Raw genomic sequence first — 20,895 nt, 5'->3', positions numbered from 1 at the left:
GAGAATGATTGGTGGCAGGCACTGAGCAAGCGAGGTCTTATGTCATACATGTATTACTTCTCTTCCTTCCAAAAATAGCATAATACACGCAAAAATAATAACAACAATGCGGTTTTTGTTATACTGCAGCAGTTCTTCTATTCAGGCCCCGAGATGATGGCCTTGATGACGCCCTTGCCATTCTCACTTTTGCCGGCACGGGTGGCTTTGAAGGCTACAATAGCGTCATTGAAGGCGAAACTTTTGAAATTGTCAGTTATCAACCGTGGGGATCGGTCGCGAAAATGATCTAACCGGTGCGTTACAAGAGGTTTGAGGTCGACCCTCCCACTTGCAACTAATGAGATGGCCAAGGGGTAGTCACCAGGCTACGAAGTAAAATCAGAATTACGTGCCACAAAGTCGAAGAGACGTTAAACCCTTACGCCATAGCGGAAGGAGCCCTTGTAGTTGAGTTCCTTGGATATGAGGGCGGCTAGATCAATGACGACGTTCGAGGCACCCATCCCGACCTGGCAAGGACTCAATTCGCTTCACACCAATCACTTAACCCAAGGAAACACACCTGAACGAAAGTGCCACTAGACTTGGCAATATAAATCGCAGTTTGTATAGATGCTTCTGCCCCGCTGGCGTCAATAACAAGGTCGATGGCGCGATCCCCTCGGTCCTGAATGTTGAGCATCTGCTTCATATGTTCGGCATTGCGTTTGCTGTAGTCAATTTTAGATTCGCCTTCCATGGGCTTGAGAGGAAGGTAGGTTTCTGTAGCCGCGTAATTCTTCGCAAATTCCAAGCGCTCGGATACAATATCGATAGCGATGATACGTTTGGCTGCAAGAGCTTTCGCCACGGCCATGCATAGAAGACCAACGGGGCCGCAGCCAAAAACTGCGATCGATTGACCGGCGCGGAATCCGCCAAGGTTGGAGACAGAATGAACACCAACAGACAGCGGCTCTATCTACAGGAAGATGTATCAACTATGACGTCATTGGTGAGTATGCAAATTTTTACCATGGCGCCGTCCTCGAGGGTAAGATTATCTGGTAAAAGATAGGCAAGATCACTTGGAAGACGGTAGTATCGTGCAAGAGTCCCATCATAAGGAGGAGTTGCAGCGAATTCAATATCAGCGCATAGCTGATAGACTTATTTGTAAATAGTTGAACGCCAGACGACATGGAGACAAAGTGACACACCTCGTAGCGACCAGCCTTGCAAAGATCACATTTCTCTGGTTATTTGTTGTCAATTGCGATACGATTGTTTATTGCAGCGGTACTTACTGCATGTAGCGCCAGGTTCCATGGCTACACGGTCCCCAGCTTTAAGATGCTTTACATCAGAGCCAACTGGAATGAGCGATTGGTTAATTTTATCATGATGGGAAGTAGAGGGATCTGTTATTCACCTTTAGAGACGATTCCGGCCGACTCGTGTCCAAGAACCTGGAGGGCCAGGTTAGCGTCAAAGTGTGACTTGGTAAGAATGGCTATTTACCATTGGTTCCCGGACGATAAAATCGCCGATGCGACCATGGACGAGGTAATGAACCTAGTAAAATTATTGAGTTTGGAGAAAATGATTCGCAGAGAAGTGTACATCAGATCCGCAGATACCTGATCAGGAGAAGTGAGTTTGGGGAAGGAAAGAAACTTAGAAGCTGACCGGTCTTCTTCACTTCGACTATAACGTCGTCTGGGCCGGCTGGAGGGGATTTGAGTGAGTGTGGGGATATATGCGATAATGTGATGGGATCAAGAACTGACGTTCGGGGACGGGACGCTGCTCGTAGCGAACATCCTCTATGGCATGCAAAACAAAGGAAGGGTTGTCAGACATGGTGAGAATGTGGCCAGAAACATCTCCTTGGTCCTTAAAAAGTACTGGAGAAACTCAGGCAAGAGGACGGACCGCGGGAGCCGGCGGGCTTTCCTCGGCAATTGATTCCAAATTGGGCCAACGGTCCTAGTCAGCCTCAGCCCGTCTCTCTCTCGACCAGCCGTCTCCAAAATGGCCTCCTTCATCTCTTCTGCGAAGACAACACACACAGCTATCTCATTGACGAGCTCGGCCTCTGTCACATTTCTCCAGCTTTGCTAATATGCCCCGCCCTGTCCCTACCGGCACAATGCCCGACTTCACAGGGCAAACAATCGACGCAGGACGTTATCTCTTGGACAAGCCCCTTGGCTCAGGCGCCTATGGCAAAGTCTACCGCGCCATGGATTTGAAATCCTCGTCGGAACGACCCAAGTTCTATGCCGTCAAATGCATGCCTATATACGATCCCAAATCTTCAAAGGCCGAATTCCAGAGGAGAGAGCTTCTGAACCACCCTGTTGTCTGCGAACACCCTAATGTCGTCCACTACCAGTGCCACTTTCGAGACGCCCACTGGATCTATGTCGTTATGGAACTCGTTTCCGGAGGCGATCTCTTTGCTGCAATAACTGAGAAACATGTTTTCCGCAACAACGACGCACTAGTCAAGAAGATTTATATCCAAATCATTGATGCCCTTCAGTTTTGTCATGGCCGTGGTATCTTTCATCGCGACATCAAGCCCGAGAATATACTCTGCTCAGAAGATGGTCGACAGGTCAAATTGGCTGACTTTGGCTTATCAACTCGCAACGGCGCTTCCTCGGAGTATGGATGTGGAAGCTGCTACTATATGAGCCCCGGTAAGCATTCTCTGTTGTGCTGTCTCGCCATACTGACATAAATACTTCAGAGTGTATAGCCGAAGGGCAGCCTCGTCTCAAATATTCCTCCAAACAGACCGATGTTTGGTCCATGGGCGTCATTCTTGTTAACATGATTTCTGGTCGTAACCCATGGCGATATGCAACCGTTGATGACTCCTGCTTCCAAGCCTATCTACTGGATAACAATTTCTTGTTCAAGGTGTTACCCATCTCTGCGGAGGCGAACGCTATCATCAAACGTATATTCACTATCGATCCTCTCCGTCGTATCACCTTGCATCGATTGAGGGAAGAAATCACTCGAGTCGGCACGTTCTTCCGGACCCATCAGGCGCCTGCTAAAATCACTCGAATAAACCATTCAATTGAATATGTTGAGTCCGGATGGCAGACAGAGTCGGACCCACTCCCAGCTCACCAACGATCCTTCATCTCGTCCGAGGGTGCTGTTCTGTTCACTAGTCCCATCATTTTACCCCCGGATACTCTCAGTCAAGTGATTACATTAAGTATCCAACCCGGCCTTCCTGGCCCGTCGAAACCTGAACAAAGCCAGAAGTCATTCGATGCCTCTTCTTCTGCTACTGATTCGTCCAAGTCGTCTATGGCCATCAAGACACCCTCAGTACATCCGGTTGGACCCGTTGCTGTCGCGCAACCTGGAAGTGGAGATGATGATATTGAAGAACCACTTGTCCTGCCAGACACCATCTTGGATAAGAATTTACGTTCTCCTGGTGGTAAAGCGAAGTCCATTTCCATCAAGAACGGGCGTAACATCATTCGTGCGGCCGTTCAGCGCATCAAAGACTTCTCCACGCCTGCTGGACATGTTGGGGGTTGATCCAAATTCTTATCGCTCAATAGACTCTCCTAATGTCATACTTTCGTCATATTGGGCAATGATTGTACTTGATAGATCAGGAATTTGATGAAATTCTGACAAATATGAAACGAGCGAAAATGAAACAAGTCAAACGACTTTCAACGATTATCAGGGCACGTGCCGGGTCACTAAGTAACTTTTTGAGCCCTTCATTATCGATCCATTCTCTCTCATCTTTTCTCATCTCCTCTGCGAAAAATGGTTCTGTCAAGTGTTCTAGGATTTCCTCGTATCGGTGAGTCTCGATCTTTCGCGTTCGGCTTTGATGTTTCCCTTGACATCCTTTTTCTGATTGTGACATATATAGGAGCTAACCGTGAAATAAAAAAGGCTGTCGAAGCATACTGGGCTGGTAAAACCTCTGCTGAAGACCTCCAAAAAGTGGCTGCGGAGGTGAGGAAGACCAGCTGGACTTCGGTCAAAAATCATCGCGTCGACTTTGTTCCTAGGTGTGTTTACAACTGATCAATCAGGTCAGCACAAAGGTCTAAAAATGTTACACAGCGGTGAATTCTCTCTCTATGATCATGTTCTTGATCACTCTGCCGCTTTCAATGTCATTCCCCAGCGTTATGTTGGTCTCGGATTGACCCCTCTTGATGTTTACTTTGCTATGGGTCGTGGACGTCAATCCGAGGGTGTCGACGTCCCCGCTTCCGAGATGAAGAAATGGCAAGTGTCAACTATGTCGATATTTAAATGAATATTAATCATCTTGTAGGTTTGACTCAAACTACCATTATGTCGTTCCCGAGTTGTCAGAGGAGACCGATTTAAAGCTCATCTATAACAAGGCTCTTGAGGAGTTCAAAGAAGCCAAGGAGGCTGGTATCACCACTCGTCCTGTTGTTCTCGGCCCTGTCTCTTTCCTTGTTCTAGGAAAGAGTGCCAAATCCGCTCAGCCTGGGTTCCGACCCATTTCCCTCCTGCCTAAACTCATTCCCGTCTACAAGCAACTTCTTTCGGAGCTGAAAGCCGCGGGTGCTGAGTGGGTCCAGATTGATGAACCGATCTTGGCACTTGATAGCGCTGCCGCCCTCGAGAAGGAGTATACTGCTTCATTCACTGAGCTTGCACCTGTTTCTCCTAAGATCATGCTCACCACTTACTTTTCCCGCCTCGATTCCAACGTGAGGTTCATCGCCAAGCTACCCGTCGCTGGTCTTCACATCGATCTCGATCGCGCCCCTGATCAACTCACTGAGGTCGCCAATGCAGTTAAGAACACTCCTATTGTACTTTCGTTGGGCCTCGTTTCCGGCCGCAACATATGGAAAACCGATTTCGGCGCTGCTATCAAGCTCGCTCAAACTGCTATTGACATCCTTGGTGCTGGTCGTGTCATTGTTGCCACCTCGTCTTCCCTCCTACACACTCCTGTTACTCTTGCCTCTGAGAATAAGCTGACTGCAGAGCAGAAGGATTGGTTCTCCTTCGCCCTCGAGAAAGCTGAAGAAGTCGCTGTTATCGCCGCCGTTCTTTCCGGCTCTCAAGATGCCTCGGTCACAGCCGCTCTAGAGGCTAACAGAGTTTCTATCAACAAGCGTCGTGAGTTTGAGAAGAACTCCGATGACACTGTTCGCAAGCGCGTTGCGGCCATCACCCCTGATCAACTGAATCGCAAGAGCCCCTTCCCGGTTCGAAAAGAAACCCAGGCCAAGCATCTTAATCTCCCCAAGTTCCCCACTACCACTATCGGTTCCTTCCCTGTTCGCACGTTTCCCTTGATGTGGTGGTCCAAATACTAACATCTAGTGTATAGCAAACAAAGGAAATTCGTCAAGCCCGTGCCAAGTTTAACAAGGGTGAGCTCACCAAAGAGGAGTATGAAACGTTCATCAAAAAAGAAATCGAGCATGTCGTGCGCTTCCAAGAGAGTATTGACCTGGATATTCTTGTCCACGGAGAGCCTGAACGAAACGACATGGTTCAATACTTCGGTGAACTCCTTAACGGTTTCGTCTTCACTCAGAACGCCTGGGTGCAGAGCTACGGTTCTCGGTATGTTCACGTTTATATCTGATTCAGTTGTATCTCATTTACCGCCACTCTATCAGCTATGTGCGCCCTCCCATTATCGTTTCAGATGTCAGTCGTCCCGGTCCCATGACCGTTAAGTGGAGTAGCTACGCCCAGAGCCTCACCAAGAAACCCATGAAGGGCATGTTAACTGGTCCCGTCACCATTCTCAACTGGTCATTCCCTCGGGCCGACATCTCACGTGAAATGCAGTCCAAGCAGCTCGCCCTCGCACTCCGCGACGAGGTTATCGATCTTGAGAATGCTGGAATTCATGCTATTCAGGTCGACGAGCCCGCTATCCGTGAAGGTGTAAGTTGTTTTACCTTCGTTTTGAAGGATTATAGTGATTGATACTCTGTAGCTTCCCCTCCGCCGGGCTGACTGGGATGGCTATCTTGAGTGGGCTGTAGACTCTTTCAAGCTTGCAACAGCTGGTGTCACTGATCAACTTCAGACTCACTCTCACTTTTGCTACTCTGACTTTGACGATATTTTCCCGTCTATTCAACGCCTTGACGCTGATGTTATTTCGATCGAGGCTTCCAAGAGTGACATGAAACTGCTCAATACCTTTAAGCACTATGGCTATTCCAACCAGATTGGTCCGGGTGTCTATGATATCCATTCACCCCGTGTTCCCGGTGATCAGGAGATTAAAGACCGCCTTCAGGCCATGCTTAGCATTCTGCCAGACTCTCTTGTCTTTGTTAACCCTGTAAGAAGTCTTGATGCTCTCTCCTAATCAAACATTCACCGGCTACCATATAGGACTGCGGTCTCAAGACGCGCGGCTGGAAAGAGACGGAAGCTTCTCTGAAGAACCTTGTTGCAGGCGCCAAGTGGGCTCGTCAAAACTACGCTTGAATAATTTCTTCCCTTCGCTTCAACAGCGTTCCAAGTTTGGTTATTTAACGTTCCGTCCCTTGTGGATTGGCTTGTGTTCCTGGACCATTTGGTAGTTGTGGCGATGGTGAGGTGGCTCGTGGCTGAGTAGACATGCACACAGTCGTAGGGTGGCATACTGCTTATCACTCGCAAGAGGGAGCTTCATGCGGAGGCCGAGCGAGTCTGTCGGAGTAGTATCTGGATTTCAACAATCCCTATTTGTTTGTCATACGATTGTTTCCAATTATCATGCGTGTTCGTCCGGATGTTACTTTGATAAGGATGTCTATTTAGAGTTCACTTCTGTAGTTTTCAACAAGACGAAGGTTTGTACTTGAGCCTGAACCATTAGCTGGGAAGCGGAATGAGTAGGCGAAAATTCTCCGGCATTTTTAGAGTCTTCTCGCCGTAGCCTCTTTTGCCGCCTGCAGATCATATTTCACAACCAACAATACTTCTAGTATATATGACCTGCAAGACGATAATATACTACTTCAACACTAACAATTACGCTTCTCCTGGGTTTTTGAACCTTCTCAATGCCCTGTCTCGAGCTGCCGAGTGTTCAATCACCTTCCTTGGATAACCAAGTTTATCAGCAGTAGACGCTGATGGATCATGAATCTCTGTGGAACGTGAAATTGATGACCATTAGCTTAATGCGGATGTCACCTACCGGGTCCATGCAACTTTTGTAGCTCGGGAACCCAATAACGGATGAATTCACCCGTTGGATCAGCCTAACAATACCGGCGAGTAAAATCAGAATAGAATATCTTGTAGATTAGAAGCCACACACGTTTAAACTCTGGGAGTGTGGATTGAATATTCGGAAATAGGGACAAGGATCAACGCCGGTGCTAGCGGACCACTGCCATCCACCATTGTTTGAAGCAAGATCGCCGTCGATCAATGTTTGCATGAAGTACTTGCGGAATCAGCTGATGAGCATACGCGACTTGGACCGAATAAAACATACACACCCTTTCACCCAACCGCCAGTCGATCATTAAATCCTTTGTCAGGTACATGGCCACGATCATCCTCGCGCGATTGTGAACCCAACCCATCTTATTCAAGCATCGCATCGCAGCGTCGACAATTGCCACCCCCGTCATTCCCTCTTTCCATTTCTTGAAATTCTCACTATCATGATGTTCATGCACACCAGTAGTATCCTGAGGTGCCTGATGGTTTTCCCATACAACTCTTGAGTACTTTTCCAAATAAGGGCGACCCATCGACACTCGCGGATAGTGGACGAGAATACCAGTGTAGAAGTCACGCCAGGCTAGCTCTTGTATCCATCGTCCGACTCCAGCTGACCTATTGCCATCAACTTTCTTCGAGCCAGTAAGTTGCATGGTCTGGCGAACACATTCACGAACAGATATGACTCCAGCAGACAAATAGACACTACGATGTACGTTAATTCCAGAAGAAAAAGCTGTATATATATACCTACCTGAGACGGCTGGTTGTATCTCTATCCATTTGGTCCCTCGATTGGTGATACTTGTGGATGCGGTTGTGATTCGCTCCGTCTTGAGCACCTGGAGAGAGTGGATCCACGGCCCCCAACTGAGAAGAGCGTGATTTCGTCTTGAGAAATCTATCAAGCACCTGATGAAGAAGGAAACTAAGGCTGAGTTCGGATATACAACAAATATAGATACCTGAATTGCGGTAGCTTCTCCTGCGGGCCAGAATTCCTTCATGTTAGCCGCATCGTTGTCGCTGAGTTCAAACCCATTGATACTGCCTGGCACAGAGGTCTGAAACAAAAAGGACAGCTTTTTATCCCGCCGAATAGATTCATTGTTGGGCAAGGGCACAGGACACTTTTCAGTATACTTTCCTAGATTCGCATTCAAAGTGTCAACCCAGTTCCTCCAATAAGGCGTAAAGATCTAGAAATATGAGATTCATGTTGCTATAGACGTCAAGAGTACTTACGGTATATCCTCTGGCCTGCTTGGTGAGGACAACTCCAGGTTCGACGATACATTTGTCGTGGAACAAGTTCACCTGGATACCGTGTCTTTCACCTAGTTGCCACATACGGATGTCTCGTCGGAGCTCGTCGACTTCGTGTTCTAGATTGGCGTAGAGGTGTCTGCAACCATACTCTTTGATTGATTCGACTACGCGCTCCGCCAGTGTCCTCCTTGGTTTATGTGTAATAACATACAAGGGAATGTGTAGCTTAGAAAAAGCTTCCTAAATCATGGTGTTCAATCAGAGCAACTATTTCAACATATCGTACATACTTGCAATAACTTCAAGTTACGCAAAACAAAATCGATACGCCGAGAACTCCGGTCATGAGCAAAATAATCTTCCGGGCTGAGAACGAAGAGAACTGCGAGTGGAATGCCATCTTTTTGCGCTTGTTCCGAGGCTTTATGCAGAGCTCTGTTGTCGGTAACTTGATTCATGTCACAACGCTGAGATTTAACAGGAGGGCTCGACAAGACGTACTTCGGAGATCGGCAAAACGCATCCAATAGAAAACGACTTTGCCTTTGTCAGGATCCGGCATACCATGTTCTATAAGCTGCTTGAGCTCGAAGTATGGTGGATTAGCATCGACCACCGCGGCGGCCTCCATAGTTGCAATTTTTATTGGCTTGTACTGGTCCCCTTCAAGCCGTATACGTTTGACATTCCGAAAATCCTCGGTGGTCTCGGGACCTGGCGATCGCGCTCGTCTAGGCATGGTCCTAGTATGGAGAAACTGAATAACCTGTAGGGTGTGAAATGGAGTTGGGAGGGAGGGTGTCCTGAACATTACAGATGCGTCTCTTATATTCCCGCTCTAAAAGTCTAAAACCCTATTGCGATACAAACCAACTGGTTCTTCATCGCGAGGTCACGTGTTCCTACAGCAACTTGAACGGACGCTTTTCGAATTCAAGGATAATCCAAGCTTCATCGAATCTGTGCACTATCATCTTCTATTTCACCTTTCCGATTCCGCTCCTCGGCAGCTTCTTTTTCTTCAGCCTCTACTATCTCAACGTCAAGCGGGAATGTTAGTATTGCCGCAATTCCGGTTAATTGATTCAGTTCTATAAAAATAAGTTTGAATCGTATGTGAGAGATGCGTATAGAAGTTGCTTACGTTGGCCAGATTCATGCATACTTGAGAAGATTAGAACCTCTCCCCCTTTGTGTTGGACTGCCTCGGTCACTTCGACATATTTTTTGCGAGTCGCAGGATCACTTGACCTAAAGTAATGTTCCTTCTTCGGATGACCAATAGTGTTAATTGATTGACTTACCGAAAAAGGTTATCAGAGATTAGCAGCGTTCCAATAGCGCCTCTATCAGCAGCAAGACAAACGTGTTCAGGACCATACCAGGCCCTCATCTCGTCCGTTGCAAGCATTCTAAAGAATCTGACCAACAGAGTAAATTAGGGCAGTGCCAATGTAACGGAAAAAATGATCGTACTTGTCGAGCATTATGCCTTCCCGAGCGAATTTGGTCTCCTTCAGTCTTGTGGCGATCTCCAGGAACTGTTACATGGTACTCTTCGTTATGACGATAGCTGACTTACCTCCGGGCTTTTGAGCACCTCAACAAGACTGTGGACGTGGGCGCTGTTGATGTGGACTTTGATGACCTTTTCCCGAAGGGCCCTTTGAAGAATTTTGTCACCTCGTTTGGCTGCTTCTGCTAAACAGTAGTCATATACTCCGTCTCGAATCCAGCCGGGACTAGCGATGATGATAGCTCGGATCCCAGTATTGGCATAAGGTACATGCCTCAACAACGAATCAAAGAGCGTTCCACAAAATTTCTGCATGCCTTTTTCATGCTGGAATGCACCGGAAGCTGCAGCCTTGCGTGGAATGGGCACAGAAATGCGATGCGTCACGACCGTCATATGTTGAGAAAGTAGGCAGAAGGTAGCAGTGCCTTCGCCACAAATGACTGCAGCGACCTCCGCACCCCTCCCTGGGACTGTACTCTCTTCAACTCGGGCGACAGCAACGCTATCCCAACCATCAGGCTTTTCTATGCGTACGTCTCGATTGGCTTCGATATCTAATGTATGGAAAGCTCCAAGCCTGACATGGAGGTTCTCCACGATGACCTTTCCCGATATATGAAGTGCCGCGTTATCGTTTCCTGCAGACGACGAAGTAGACGGTAGCTCGGTATCTTGAGCAGAGCTACCGCTACCTGGAGAAAACTCTACACGAGTAACTTGTACGGTGAGATTAAGGCGAATTTTGCTTGAATCTACGGAGCCAGTATTTGAGACTGTTTGAATGCGCCTGCGATCCAGTAAATAAGCATGCTGTGAGGCAACGGGGACAACGTCCTACCGAACAGTCGTTGCTCTGACTGAGTCCCCAGCTTGAATGAGATTATATAAATGCCACATATCTTCGTCGTCTTCTGGCCTGAGTGTGACATAACCCTTGTGAAACATGAGAACATCATCGATGACAACCGGAGCTTCCAACTTACGCTGCCGTGCTTGTCGATGTGCCTACCGACTAACTTCATGGGGAGATGGTGGATTGAGATGAGGTGATCAGTGTGATCATGTCACACCAAAACAAACTTGACCATTTTCAACGAAGGCAATGGCCAGGTGGGTAAGGTAGCTAGCTATGTTCCATGCCCACGCTGACGTTTTCAAGCCACTCCAAAATCGCATCTTTGAGCTCGCGGTTACTTGAACCAAACCGATCCTCTCGGGATGACAACAGCGAAGATGATGAAGATGCGATTTTTGCTGAGCTTGAGGCTGAGATCGAGAACGACGACAATCCGGCAGTAAGGGAGCAGGGTATTGGAGTCATAAAGCGAGAGTAAGTTCTTGTTCAATCACACGAACAGTCGTGTTTACACCAAACTTGAAGACTGGAGAGAATGAAGGAGCTTCGGGAAAGTCACCATGGGACATACTCCGAAATTACCGACGAAAAGGAAGTCATACGTATCAGCTCGTAAAATCTACATATTTATCTATCATGGCGACATCCCTGACTTATCTCCACAGGCGAGAAAAAAGATGTGTAATTCACTTTTACCACTCTAACTTTAAGAGATGTGAGATCATGGACCGGCATCTTGCAGTTCGTGTTTGATATCCCATCGGTGCCATGCCTGTGTCTTATTCAGCCCATACAGCGGCTCGCGCCCAAGTACTTCCACACCCGATTTATCCGTGTCTTTGTCGAGAACATACCCTGGCTAGTGGAGAGACTCGCAATCAAAATCCTTCCATGTGTTATCTGCTTTGTAGATGGTGTTTCGGCAGATCGGTAAAGGTTAATTCCATCAGTGAATACTTATCGTTATGACAATGTGCTGCAGGTTAATAGGCTTTGAGGAATTGGGAAACAACGATGGCTTTGAGACTGCGGCACTGGAACTGCGGCTGTTGAATGCTGGTGTGTGAGCTGCTGCGGGGAGGACCTGTTCCTGATTCTTCTTACAGGTGTAATAGGGAAGCCGAACGGAAACGGTCCTGTATACAATGTGGTCGCCTCGTCCAATGCTGAGGATGAAGAAGTATTTGACCTAGATGATTGATTCTTTGCCCCCAGGTGATACACTTTCCTTGCATGTATAGCTAAATCCGATTCGTTTTCCCAGGTCACGTAGCAGTACTAGCTCATGTTCCAATACCTATCATGACTTTCATGAGATGTACTCGTGATCACTCGGGCGCCCGACCATGCTGCCTGGACTTCGAAGTATTACCCATGGTCTATATTTTGATTCAGAGTCACACGAAACCATATGCGCCAGTGGCTACTCCATTGCCTTTTCCTTCTGAGGCAACAATTCTAGGGGATAGGAGTATTTAAGGCACATGGAATGGGAAGTGGTGAATCAATTTTACCCATAACCATGCACTGGCTGTTGTACTTGTTGTCATGCGTTGGCACTATTCATGCTGCAGTGACCTGGAATGCAGAGCCATTCAACCCGCCTTCCTTTCCTCTGGCAGTTAGAACACCTTACTTGTCTGCGTGGCTTCCACAGGGATCCGGTACGTGAATGCCTAATATTCTCAAACGTATACTTACTGTCGAATCTAGGCGCCGCTTTGAATGATGTTTGGCCAACATTTTGGACTGGACAGGTGGGTGAAGCAGTCTGTCTACGAGGGACATACTTTGCTATAGGTTATTAGACTCTTGGTTGGGCCGGCTTCGTCAAAGTGGATAATAATGCTTATAGCTTCCTCGGTACCCCCAACGTTCCCAATGCCGCCTTCTCTAAGGCCGTCCAGAAGAGCTCCAAGGTGATCAGTATATTTTCAGGCAACATTTTTCTCTCGTTACTCACCACTTCCACAGTTCACTGCCACCCAAACCACCTTTGTTCTCTCCGCTGGCCCCGTGGATCTCACCATCACTTTTTTAAGTCCTGTCGAGGTGAATAATTTGATTTTCTCTTGTATCAAACATGTCTAATCGTCTTGTAGGCGACGGACCTTTTGAAACAATCAACTCCATTTGCGTATATGGCTGTTTCCGCCTCTTCAACAGATGGCGCTGCTCACCGCGTTCAGGTATACTCAGATATCAGCGCTGAATGGGTATCTGGGAACAATGGTCTTGCAGCTAATTGGACGACATCAACTGGATCCGTGATTACCCATCAAGTGCAGCTCGTCAATCAGGCTGTGCTTTCCGAGGTCAACGATCACACGCAATGTATGATTCTTTCGCCTAGGCGTCCTTCAAGTAATACTAATACTCGTAGACGGATCCGCCTTTTACTCGACTCTCTCGGTAGGTGTATCGAATCTACAGATTGACGTATGCTGATTCCCTCCTGTCCAAAGACCTCTGGGGTTACTTGGCAAAGTGGGGAGGACATTTCGGTCCGCGCCCAATTCATTAACAATGGGAGACTTCCAAACACGCGAGATACTAACTTCCGTGCGATTGATGATGCTTGGCCTGTTTTCGCGATATCCCATGACCTCGGGAATGTGAGGGCAGCCACCACACCTGTCGTCACCTCTGTTGGCCATATTAGAGATCCAGCATTGAGATATATCGTTGCTGGAGGTGGGACTCAGCTTCGGAGCTCGTATTTCCTCAGCCGGTTTTCTAGGCCGGCAGATCTGGTAAGTACTACCTGTACAATGTAGATCTGCCCTTCATACCCGGGTTGGCAGATTTCAGAATTCTTGAATGACTTCCCTGAGGCACTTGATCGGTCCAATGCCCTCGACGCCAAAGTAAACAGTGACGCATCTAGGATCTCATCAGATTATGCCGCCATTGTTGCTCTATCGGTCAGACAGGCTATAGCCGCCACTGAGATTACCATTTCTCGGAACAGCAACGGGTCATTTAACGTAAACGATATCATTATATTCATGAAAGGTCAGTATCAATGCTTAAAATGCCTTTATCCAGTTTTGTTGATCCCAAATATTTAGAGATTTCAAGTAATGGAGTGCGAATCAAAGTTCCTATCAAGTTGACAGGCTACAGCTAACCCCACTTTACTACGCTTAGAACATCAACACTGTCGATGTGATCTTTCCTACTTGGCCACTTCTATTATATCTGAACCCTCAACTCGGGAAATTCCTACTCGAAGGTCTTTTCAGGTATCAGGCCACTGGTCAATACCCCAATAAATACAGTATCCATGACCTTGGTTGGCTTTTCCTCTTCCCCTCTTTTCCACAGACTGACATTACACAGGTGCGAGTTACCCTAATGCCCTCGGGCATAATGATGGTCGGGACGAACGAATGCCTGTTGAAGGTCCGTCCTCCCAGCGCTCCGAATATACTGATCTCATTTCCGAGTAGAAAGCGGGAACATGATCATTATGTCCCTTAGCTATGTTCAAAGGACCAATGACCAGTCGCAGATCCGGCAATATGTAGGTGACCTCAAAATTTTCGCTCTTCTCACTTGTGATTCACAATCTCTCTAGTCTGCCCTTCTCGATCAGTGGGCTCAATTCTTGATTGAAGACTCCCTCATTCCGGAAAATCAGATCAGCACCGATGATTTCGCTGGACCATTGGCGAATCAGACCAACCTAGCTATCAAGGGAATAGTCGGTATTAAAGCAATGTCAGAGATAGCATCACTGCTAGGTGACCAGGCCAAGAGCAATAACTATTCTGTACGTATACCGAAAGGTTACTTTGCTAAACCGGGGTTTTGACCAACGGTTCCGGTCACAGGCCATCGCTGCTGATTACGTCACTCAATGGCGCGGTCTCGCAAGGTCGACTAGAGGTCCACATTTGACGCTCTCGGTATGAAGTCCTATCCTTATTTATCCCAAAATTGACGTTTGTCCAGTATAATGATGCGGACAGGTATGTTGAATTTATCTGGCTGCCAAAGCCACTTCTGATAGTCTCATTTCAGCTGGGGCTTGACATATAACCTATTTGGTGATAAACTCCTGGGGCTCAACTTATTCCCTCAAGACGTCTATACAACACGTGAGTCGAGCCCTCATACTTTACTATCCGCGATTGACGTCTTTTTAGAAACGGCATGGTACAAAACTGTAGCCCGTACGTAAGCGCATCTACTCTTGTAAGACATAAACTAACTTGAGTTAGGACCATTCGGCGTCCCCCTTGATACACGGTAAGTTTATTCAACATTCGTCTTGTGATACAATGTCCTGAGCGGCATAAATTTGTAGTCATACGTACACCAAAACAGGTACGCCGGTCTCTGCATAGGCCAACCTAAGTCATTACCATTGCATTGTCTGACTAATTCTTCGTTGTCCTCATCGTTGTGTGTCGAACGAATACCATGTACTGACTAGACTGGGAAATCTGGACCGCAAGCATTGCCACGGATACTTCTGTACGTGATTTGTTGATCTCTTCCGTCAGAAAATACGCATCAAGTGGGCTGGCGTCACAACCATTTGGAGACTGGTACGAGACAACAAATGGTGCTCCACAGGGATTCCGTGCCCGCCCGGTAGTCGGAGGTCATCTCGGTAAGTGGAGATGTAATGTAATCATGTCCTCGATGACTGACCGTCTGTTCTGATGCTTTAGCTCTTGTGAGTCAAGTTTCAAGTGTTTGTCTGCTATCATACTCATCGACGTAATCTTCGTTTCCCTTTGACTTGCTCAGCTTGTATTATGATCAAAAAATCCGGATCTTGTAGTGATATACTTGAGAGACGAATAATGGCCACATGTAACCTCGTAAAAAGCCTACATTGTAATGTTACTGTGTCCTATACTGTTGAACGTGGCTGCCGTCGAATAAAGAACCAATGAACGAAGCATCGCTAATTACGCCATATGAGGTCAATCGTTATCAATGTCTTCTTTTGGTTGCCTTGCAGAACCGAAAAGGAGACAAGATATGCATTCAAAATTTCAATGAATTAGCAGCATATATTACGTGCCTGATATAATACAGTAGGCAGCTGATTTTGACGTCGACGGATCTATCAAAGTCAACGTCAAATTTCTAAATTTGAAGCTTGAAGCTTGAAGAGCGAAGAAGGATAGGCAACCGACGACGATGCGAATTGATCGTGATCCCTGCTGTGGAGGAGAGGGCGCTAGACAGGATCAACACCAACGATCGACATGATCACGGCCCCCGATCTATTTCGATCATCTGCGGTCTAATATGGTTGTTGCACGATGCCAACGTCAAGCCAATGTGAAAAGTCGACCGCAGTCTAACTTGTCGCCTGACGACTCATCAAGCGTGTAGCACCAAGGAGCAAGCACGCCTTCGGATAACCATCTGATCTTGGAGCACCATATGACCTTCAGCCGTCAATGCGTTGTTACGTTAGATCTATAGCCATGTTGCCTGTCTGTCTGTCTATAGTAATTCCTAATTAATCATACAATAGATTGGACTTTACAGCTTCTTCACCCACTTTGACCAACACATCACTAGATCACTGGTCAAGTTGCAGGCATGATGTGTCTACCGCTTAGCATCGGATGACTGAAAAATGCGGAAAATTCACGCCGCATTCCAGCTTTCGCCGATAAACCATGTCGTAAACCGACTAGGTTGACTGGGGAACGCTCTGTCATCAGAGGGCACGAGTTGGTGCGCCTCAAATCCAACGGGAATATGTCCGGTGTATTACTATATTAGGTGAGGAATTCGAGTTTTGATTTGCATTATTGCATGCTGAGTACTGGAGCTTGCGCCTCTGCTCATTTTGAAATCAATCACGGCCTGTCCCTCAAGATCCCATAATCGCACTCCATAACGGGCATTTGAAGCGCTCAAATTGAAACGCGCCGCGTCCCTCGCGGTCGCCTAAACAATTGGCGAAAAAATAAAATACCGGCTCCATGGAAAATGAAACGAAAGAGAGGAACGTGGGCGGATAAGTTCTGAATTTGAAATTCAAACGTGAGTCATTCAGGGACCCGCAATCGTTGAAATGGAATGTCGTCAATGATGATACGGAGGTCGGCCGATTTTACAAAAACCGTGGACTGTGGACGGCTCAGTTACGTGAACTCGCCTGGTAGTGCTATCCCTTGTTGACTACAATGCAAGAACAATGGCTGAGCCAACCGTGGGCTGCAAGTTTTTTTTTCTTTTTTGAGAGACAATGGATATGATGTCGGAGTTTCCCATATGGAGAATCGTAATTATACAAATTATTGAACGCTAGTTATGCAGGTTGGCGGATCAGGAAATATGACTCTAATAAAAAGAGTTTCCAGGTGCAGGTGTGGGAGGTGGCGGCCGGAGCATTGACTCAAGCCGAGGAAGGTATCGCAATGACGATGGATGTGAAGTCATAGGCAGAAGAGCCGTCGCAGAGTTACTGTAACCGCATAAAGGCAACTGCGGCATTTGAAGCTGGCAGTTGAAATACACCGGTGAAATTTTTGGTCATGGACACGTCGTAAAAGTCAGGGCACTGAAACTCTTTTGAGCGCTGCCAGGGTTCGCCTGACAGGGTGAAAGAGCGGGAATGCCATAGCTAAAATAAGCGGTGAATGGCGGCGCGCGGTGCCAAAGGGGGATAATATGCCGAGTCCGAAAAGGAAGGCAGCCGACTTTGGCGGTTGATCTGAGATAGAGTAAAGCCAGATCTGCCGCAGATCTCTGACCCCTCGGCTACTTGTTTGAACAGCCTCTCCTCTATAAAGGTCGCCGCAAACTCGTTTTCGTCACCCGACTCCGTACTCTCCGCCATGTACTATTCCCGCCCAGAGTCTCCTCCCCCTCGCGCTCCGTCGCCCCCGCTTCATGCCATCACACCTCTTCCGTCTCCGTCATCACGGCTCCGCAAGTCCTCTTCCTCCTCCCTTGTGCCCAGCCTGCCACCAGGCCTTCACGGGGACAGGACTCTGTTGACTGTTCGTTCGTATGAACACATCTCGCGCAAATCAGAGTTGCGGCAGCATCGTCCACCAAAGCGCACACGATCTGCTTTAGGCCACGCATCTTCTAGCGCCCGCTCCGCTTCTTTACCTGAACCTCTGGACCCGTCTACTATCTCGCGGCCTCACCACCATGCTCGCCATAATCACACTCGATCGCTCTCCTCCCGAGCCTCGCCCCCTCCATCCTCTCAAACGCACTCACCACCACCACCCGTTCCACCGATTCCGTCCTTCGTCTTGACACCAGCAGACAAAAAGTCATCTCATTCAACGAGCTCATCTCCCATTACCCCGATATTTCTGCCTGACCTTGAGCCAGTCTCGCCTATCTCAAATCTTCCATCATCTGCGATGAAATCGAAAAAGAGTGGTCTGGGAGTGACGTGCTTGAAATTTCTTTCACTTCGCAACTCCCTGAGAACAAATCGGGTGTAGGAGGAGGGTGCGAGCATGCTGCCGAGTTCGTGACAGAACGTAGGCCTGAGACCATTTCGTTGTTGGCTCTCAGGTACAGCGTCTGCTGTATTTTTTTCGAGTTTGGGTTGAAGTATGGAGACTGGCTTTCTTTTGAACGTCGCCCACTCCCCTCACCATTAATCCCATTCTTTCTTCATTCAGTTGCTATATTATTGTATATTCTAATTTGCGACGCATATCATCTAGTAATTAGTTTGCATCCACCCTCATGTTAAAGCTATGTTCCACCTGTACCACTCCCATTCAATAAGCTGCGCGTCGAGCTCGTCTTGGTGGCTGCGCATATAATATACTCGGCGACAATAGTCCAGCGGTGCGCGACTGAGGAAATTAAGACGTCATGATGGTCGGCGGAGCGGCACGGCAACATCTGACCATTGACGAAAACGTCCCGACGGAACGTATGACCCTTCCACACATGATCGGAGGCCCGACCGGGTATGCGAGGTGTCTCGCTATAATCACTCTGACAAACTAATGAAGGCTCTAAACGGACAGACCGGTCCGTCTTGGGTAGTGCTCATAGGGTTAGATGCTCACCCAAATATCAGAACGGTCCATCAGATACACCTCTGGGCAGAGGTTATGTTTCGAACTGCTACTGGTCTGGACTCTAGACGGGTAAACTGCTACTAATCTGAGTTGTAGTCTGGGAAACTTTAGGTACGTATCGTGATCTCCGGTAAGGCCACCAATCGTAAGGTTCTTACTGGTACGCCGATAAAAGCGATGTTTTCCCAAAGAAGCCGACCACTGCGCACCCATTCGAGAAAATGTCAGGGAACTAGTCAGAACGTTCGTTAAAATCGGCAGTTACGGTCACGTCCAGCTGCTAGGTGTGCCCATAACCTCGACGCTTAGACTCTATCACATCAGTCCAGAAGTTGCTCCGTGGCTAAAACAAAATAGTCGAACAAGTAACAAGTAGTAGCACCAACAAGATGGCTTGTGTCTTGATAAGGTAACTGCCTCCCAACGCAAAGGCTAGCCAGCCTGAGTCCGCATGTATCGTGTCAATGGGGCTCATGGTAAGGTATATGGAAAGTGTTCCGGGCAACGGGTATCGTGCAATTTCGTTACGATGATTAATTGGCTTCTCCTCGGGGTACATACTAAAATTAAGCTTGAATTAATTAACATAGTCTGGTGAAATGAAATGCACTTAGCCGATTGTATTAATAAAAGGTGGGCATATCTATCTCTATCTCGGGCGTCCGGCATTTCGAGTTCGCGGCTCTGCTTTCAGCCTTCTCCCTTCAGGACATGTCGAGAAGAGGAAAAGTGAGTGGGGATCGAGGATGGCTGAGGCTTGTTATCACCTCCACCACGGCGGATACAGGAGTTGCTGCTGTATGCTGAAAACGCATAAATTGCTCCACGATTACCTGAACAAGGCTAATATTTCGAATACATACTTCTTGAGCTGAGCCCTGGCAGATCTGGAATATTCCATCACTTCTGTCGAACAAACGAAAGATCACTCACCATGCTAGTAAAATCTAGAGCCCAGCCAATTGTTCTATCGCGACTTGACAATTGACATATAGAATAGACCACCCACGCCATCGAATGGCCCGAGCCTAGCGGGGAATGTTCTAGCTTTCTCGTTTACCAAGTCATCGTCAGTGCTTCGCCGTGATATCGGGAGCCTACTTTCCCATGTAACACAACACAGTTGCTGTCAACGAATCTTTGAATCTTGACGGAGAATTTTATCTCAGTACCGTCATATCCTCGACATTGAACATGTCATCGACTATGATATAGGAACAAAGCAACAGATCCACATCCTGGTCGCCGGAGGGGTGTCCCCCGACGCGCTTATCTGTTACGGTGCATCACTTACGGCATTACCTGGCGGCCAAATACCTGAGCGAAGCTTCCAGGTATATGGCGAAGCCCCATCTATTTGTTGCAATGATGCGGCATGAATGCATGACGGGCGAAACCGAGAAAAGGACCCAACACAATAGCTTGCCTTTCGAGTCCCGACATCATTAGTAGTCCCGCGTGGACTGGCTCCCTGTTGCGATGGCTTCGAAGTTTATCTCTTTTCCCCTGTCTTCCTTTCGCGCGCAAGTCGACCGGTCTGCCCATCGTCCGTGTACACCGCAACAAGAGCAATACATACCTGGCACACTGAGCAATATCCAATCATGGCTTTTCCGTGCAGGCCGGTAACTCGTGGCAGGATATTTGGAAGATGGACAACTGTTTCCATGGGCAACATCAATCGGTCGCAAGACAAACGAATTAGGAACGGTGGTTGACAATGCAAGTTTAAATCGGATTTGGATTTTTTGCTGCGATGGAAGGGGACTTGTACCATCCGAAGCGGCCCGGCTATTTCAAACAGATTAACGAATAATGTGCAGTGAATAGCATGTGAAAAAGTAGATATCAATCAAAAGCAGATATATAAGTACAGGTAGGAATGACTGTAGTTTCACCAATAAGAAAATAAGTCAGCTAAGGCTACAAATTGTCAATGGGATGGAGAGAGTGTCATACCGGATATATATACATAGTACTACACAGGATTGACC

The 20,895-nt window shown here is 47.5% G+C and overlaps 9 protein-coding genes across 9 annotated transcripts; 5 read left to right on the top strand and 4 right to left on the bottom strand.

Annotated features, from left to right (window-relative positions):
- Positions 1–16: 16 nt before the first annotated feature.
- Positions 17–1,990, bottom strand: AGABI2DRAFT_192003 (hypothetical protein). Its single transcript, XM_006460180.1, has 12 exons — positions 1,773–1,990; positions 1,672–1,710; positions 1,606–1,622; positions 1,504–1,557; positions 1,415–1,451; positions 1,290–1,355; positions 1,203–1,237; positions 1,018–1,143; positions 566–964; positions 426–512; positions 295–368; positions 17–240 (listed from the first exon to the last, which is right to left on the bottom strand). Exons 1-12 carry the CDS (start codon positions 1,843–1,845, stop codon positions 138–140), a joined length of 1,110 nt encoding a protein of 369 aa, XP_006460243.1. The 5' UTR covers positions 1,846–1,990; the 3' UTR covers positions 17–137.
- Positions 1,991–2,134: 144 nt separating this feature from the next.
- On the top strand, positions 2,135–3,030 carry AGABI2DRAFT_68556 (hypothetical protein; the record flags this gene model as incomplete). Its single annotated transcript, XM_006460179.1, has 2 exons — positions 2,135–2,690; positions 2,741–3,030. Coding segments are annotated over 2 exons (846 nt in total), but the record flags the coding sequence as incomplete, so codon positions are not given.
- Positions 3,031–3,098: 68 nt separating this feature from the next.
- Positions 3,099–3,657, top strand: AGABI2DRAFT_192002 (hypothetical protein). The gene has a single exon (XM_006460178.1). It carries the CDS (start codon positions 3,281–3,283, stop codon positions 3,644–3,646), a length of 366 nt encoding a protein of 121 aa, XP_006460241.1. The 5' UTR covers positions 3,099–3,280; the 3' UTR covers positions 3,647–3,657.
- An 85-nt stretch (positions 3,658–3,742) lies between these two features.
- On the top strand, positions 3,743–6,851 carry AGABI2DRAFT_192001 (hypothetical protein). Its single transcript, XM_006460177.1, has 8 exons — positions 3,743–3,835; positions 3,908–4,049; positions 4,105–4,272; positions 4,322–5,309; positions 5,363–5,601; positions 5,658–5,931; positions 5,984–6,337; positions 6,391–6,851. The coding sequence occupies exons 1-8, from the start codon at positions 3,799–3,801 to the stop codon at positions 6,484–6,486; spliced, it is 2,298 nt and encodes a 765-aa protein (XP_006460240.1). The 5' UTR covers positions 3,743–3,798; the 3' UTR covers positions 6,487–6,851.
- Positions 6,852–7,014: 163 nt separating this feature from the next.
- Positions 7,015–9,131, bottom strand: AGABI2DRAFT_184735 (CPD photolyase; the record flags this gene model as incomplete). The annotated part of the gene is made up of 9 exons (XM_006460176.1): positions 8,989–9,131; positions 8,778–8,935; positions 8,464–8,727; positions 8,184–8,417; positions 7,973–8,130; positions 7,491–7,923; positions 7,307–7,435; positions 7,184–7,247; positions 7,015–7,133 (listed from the first exon to the last, which is right to left on the bottom strand). The coding sequence occupies exons 1-9, from the start codon at positions 9,116–9,118 to the stop codon at positions 7,015–7,017; spliced, it is 1,689 nt and encodes a 562-aa protein (XP_006460239.1). The 5' UTR covers positions 9,119–9,131.
- Positions 9,132–9,135: 4 nt separating this feature from the next.
- On the bottom strand, positions 9,136–11,048 carry AGABI2DRAFT_203120 (hypothetical protein). Its single transcript, XM_006460175.1, has 7 exons — positions 10,990–11,048; positions 10,845–10,939; positions 10,070–10,793; positions 9,964–10,019; positions 9,792–9,908; positions 9,632–9,738; positions 9,136–9,578 (listed from the first exon to the last, which is right to left on the bottom strand). Exons 1-7 carry the CDS (start codon positions 11,026–11,028, stop codon positions 9,439–9,441), a joined length of 1,278 nt encoding a protein of 425 aa, XP_006460238.1. The 5' UTR covers positions 11,029–11,048; the 3' UTR covers positions 9,136–9,438.
- A 42-nt stretch (positions 11,049–11,090) lies between these two features.
- Positions 11,091–12,191, top strand: AGABI2DRAFT_192000 (hypothetical protein). The gene is made up of 7 exons (XM_006460174.1): positions 11,091–11,116; positions 11,166–11,336; positions 11,388–11,474; positions 11,528–11,603; positions 11,659–11,792; positions 11,845–11,921; positions 11,969–12,191. Exons 1-7 carry the CDS (start codon positions 11,109–11,111, stop codon positions 12,061–12,063), a joined length of 648 nt encoding a protein of 215 aa, XP_006460237.1. The 5' UTR covers positions 11,091–11,108; the 3' UTR covers positions 12,064–12,191.
- Positions 12,192–12,247: 56 nt separating this feature from the next.
- AGABI2DRAFT_220085 (hypothetical protein) lies at positions 12,248–15,785 on the top strand. Its single transcript, XM_006460173.1, has 22 exons — positions 12,248–12,526; positions 12,576–12,619; positions 12,671–12,781; positions 12,837–12,914; positions 12,965–13,196; positions 13,246–13,274; positions 13,328–13,615; positions 13,667–13,877; positions 13,934–13,950; positions 14,013–14,157; positions 14,205–14,267; positions 14,315–14,388; positions 14,443–14,637; positions 14,699–14,773; positions 14,820–14,836; positions 14,889–14,965; positions 15,014–15,040; positions 15,089–15,116; positions 15,175–15,194; positions 15,304–15,483; positions 15,545–15,549; positions 15,624–15,785. The coding sequence occupies exons 1-22, from the start codon at positions 12,352–12,354 to the stop codon at positions 15,633–15,635; spliced, it is 2,103 nt and encodes a 700-aa protein (XP_006460236.1). The 5' UTR covers positions 12,248–12,351; the 3' UTR covers positions 15,636–15,785.
- A 1,890-nt stretch (positions 15,786–17,675) lies between these two features.
- Positions 17,676–18,671, bottom strand: AGABI2DRAFT_191998 (hypothetical protein). Its single transcript, XM_006460172.1, has one exon. The coding sequence runs from the start codon at positions 17,931–17,933 to the stop codon at positions 17,742–17,744; it is 192 nt and encodes a 63-aa protein (XP_006460235.1). The 5' UTR covers positions 17,934–18,671; the 3' UTR covers positions 17,676–17,741.
- Between the last annotated feature and the right edge of the window lie 2,224 nt (positions 18,672–20,895).

This window comes from Agaricus bisporus (assembly GCF_000300575.1).
Source record: "Agaricus bisporus var. bisporus H97 unplaced genomic scaffold AGABI2scaffold_4, whole genome shotgun sequence".
NCBI lineage: Eukaryota > Fungi > Basidiomycota > Agaricomycetes > Agaricales > Agaricaceae > Agaricus > Agaricus bisporus.
Note: the sequence above shows the minus strand (reverse complement) of the source record. Positions and strands in the feature narration are given on the sequence as shown.

Bases quoted from the DNA above. Each gene is read 5' to 3' on its own strand.
- AGABI2DRAFT_192003 (XM_006460180.1), bottom strand. From the start codon at position 1,845: ATGTCTGACAACCCTTCCTTTGTTTTGCATGCCATAGAGGATGTTCGC. The intron at 965-1,017 runs GTAAAAATTTGC...ATCTTCCTGTAG, and splicing joins CCCTCGAGGACGGCGCCATG to ATAGAGCCGCTGTCTGTTGG. The intron at 369-425 runs GTAAGGGTTTAA...TTTACTTCGTAG, and splicing joins AGGGCTCCTTCCGCTATGGC to CCTGGTGACTACCCCTTGGC.
- AGABI2DRAFT_192002 (XM_006460178.1), top strand. From the start codon at position 3,281: ATGCCTCTTCTTCTGCTACTGATTCGTCCAAGTCGTCTATGGCCATCA.
- AGABI2DRAFT_192001 (XM_006460177.1), top strand. From the start codon at position 3,799: ATGGTTCTGTCAAGTGTTCTAGGATTTCCTCGTATCG. The intron at 4,273-4,321 runs GCAAGTGTCAAC...ATCATCTTGTAG, and splicing joins GCTTCCGAGATGAAGAAATG to GTTTGACTCAAACTACCATT. The intron at 5,602-5,657 runs GTATGTTCACGT...CCACTCTATCAG, and splicing joins GTGCAGAGCTACGGTTCTCG to CTATGTGCGCCCTCCCATTA.
- AGABI2DRAFT_203120 (XM_006460175.1), bottom strand. From the start codon at position 11,028: ATGAAGTTAGTCGGTAGGCACATCGACAAGCACGGCAGC. The intron at 10,940-10,989 runs GTAAGTTGGAAG...ATGTTTCACAAG, and splicing joins ACATCGACAAGCACGGCAGC to GGTTATGTCACACTCAGGCC. The intron at 9,579-9,631 runs GTAAGCAACTTC...TTATTTTTATAG, and splicing joins TATGCATGAATCTGGCCAAC to AACTGAATCAATTAACCGGA.
- AGABI2DRAFT_192000 (XM_006460174.1), top strand. The intron at 11,475-11,527 runs GTAAAATCTACA...TTATCTCCACAG, and splicing joins GAAGTCATACGTATCAGCTC to GCGAGAAAAAAGATGTGTAA. The intron at 11,922-11,968 runs GTGTGTGAGCTG...TTCTTCTTACAG, and splicing joins ACTGCGGCTGTTGAATGCTG to GTGTAATAGGGAAGCCGAAC.
- AGABI2DRAFT_220085 (XM_006460173.1), top strand. From the start codon at position 12,352: ATGGGAAGTGGTGAATCAATTTTACCCATAACCATGCACTGGCTGTTG. The intron at 14,389-14,442 runs GTAGGTGACCTC...CAATCTCTCTAG, and splicing joins AGTCGCAGATCCGGCAATAT to TCTGCCCTTCTCGATCAGTG. The intron at 14,638-14,698 runs GTACGTATACCG...TTCCGGTCACAG, and splicing joins CCAAGAGCAATAACTATTCT to GCCATCGCTGCTGATTACGT.
- AGABI2DRAFT_191998 (XM_006460172.1), bottom strand. From the start codon at position 17,933: ATGCGTGGCCTAAAGCAGATCGTGTGCGCTTTGGTGGACGATGCTGCC.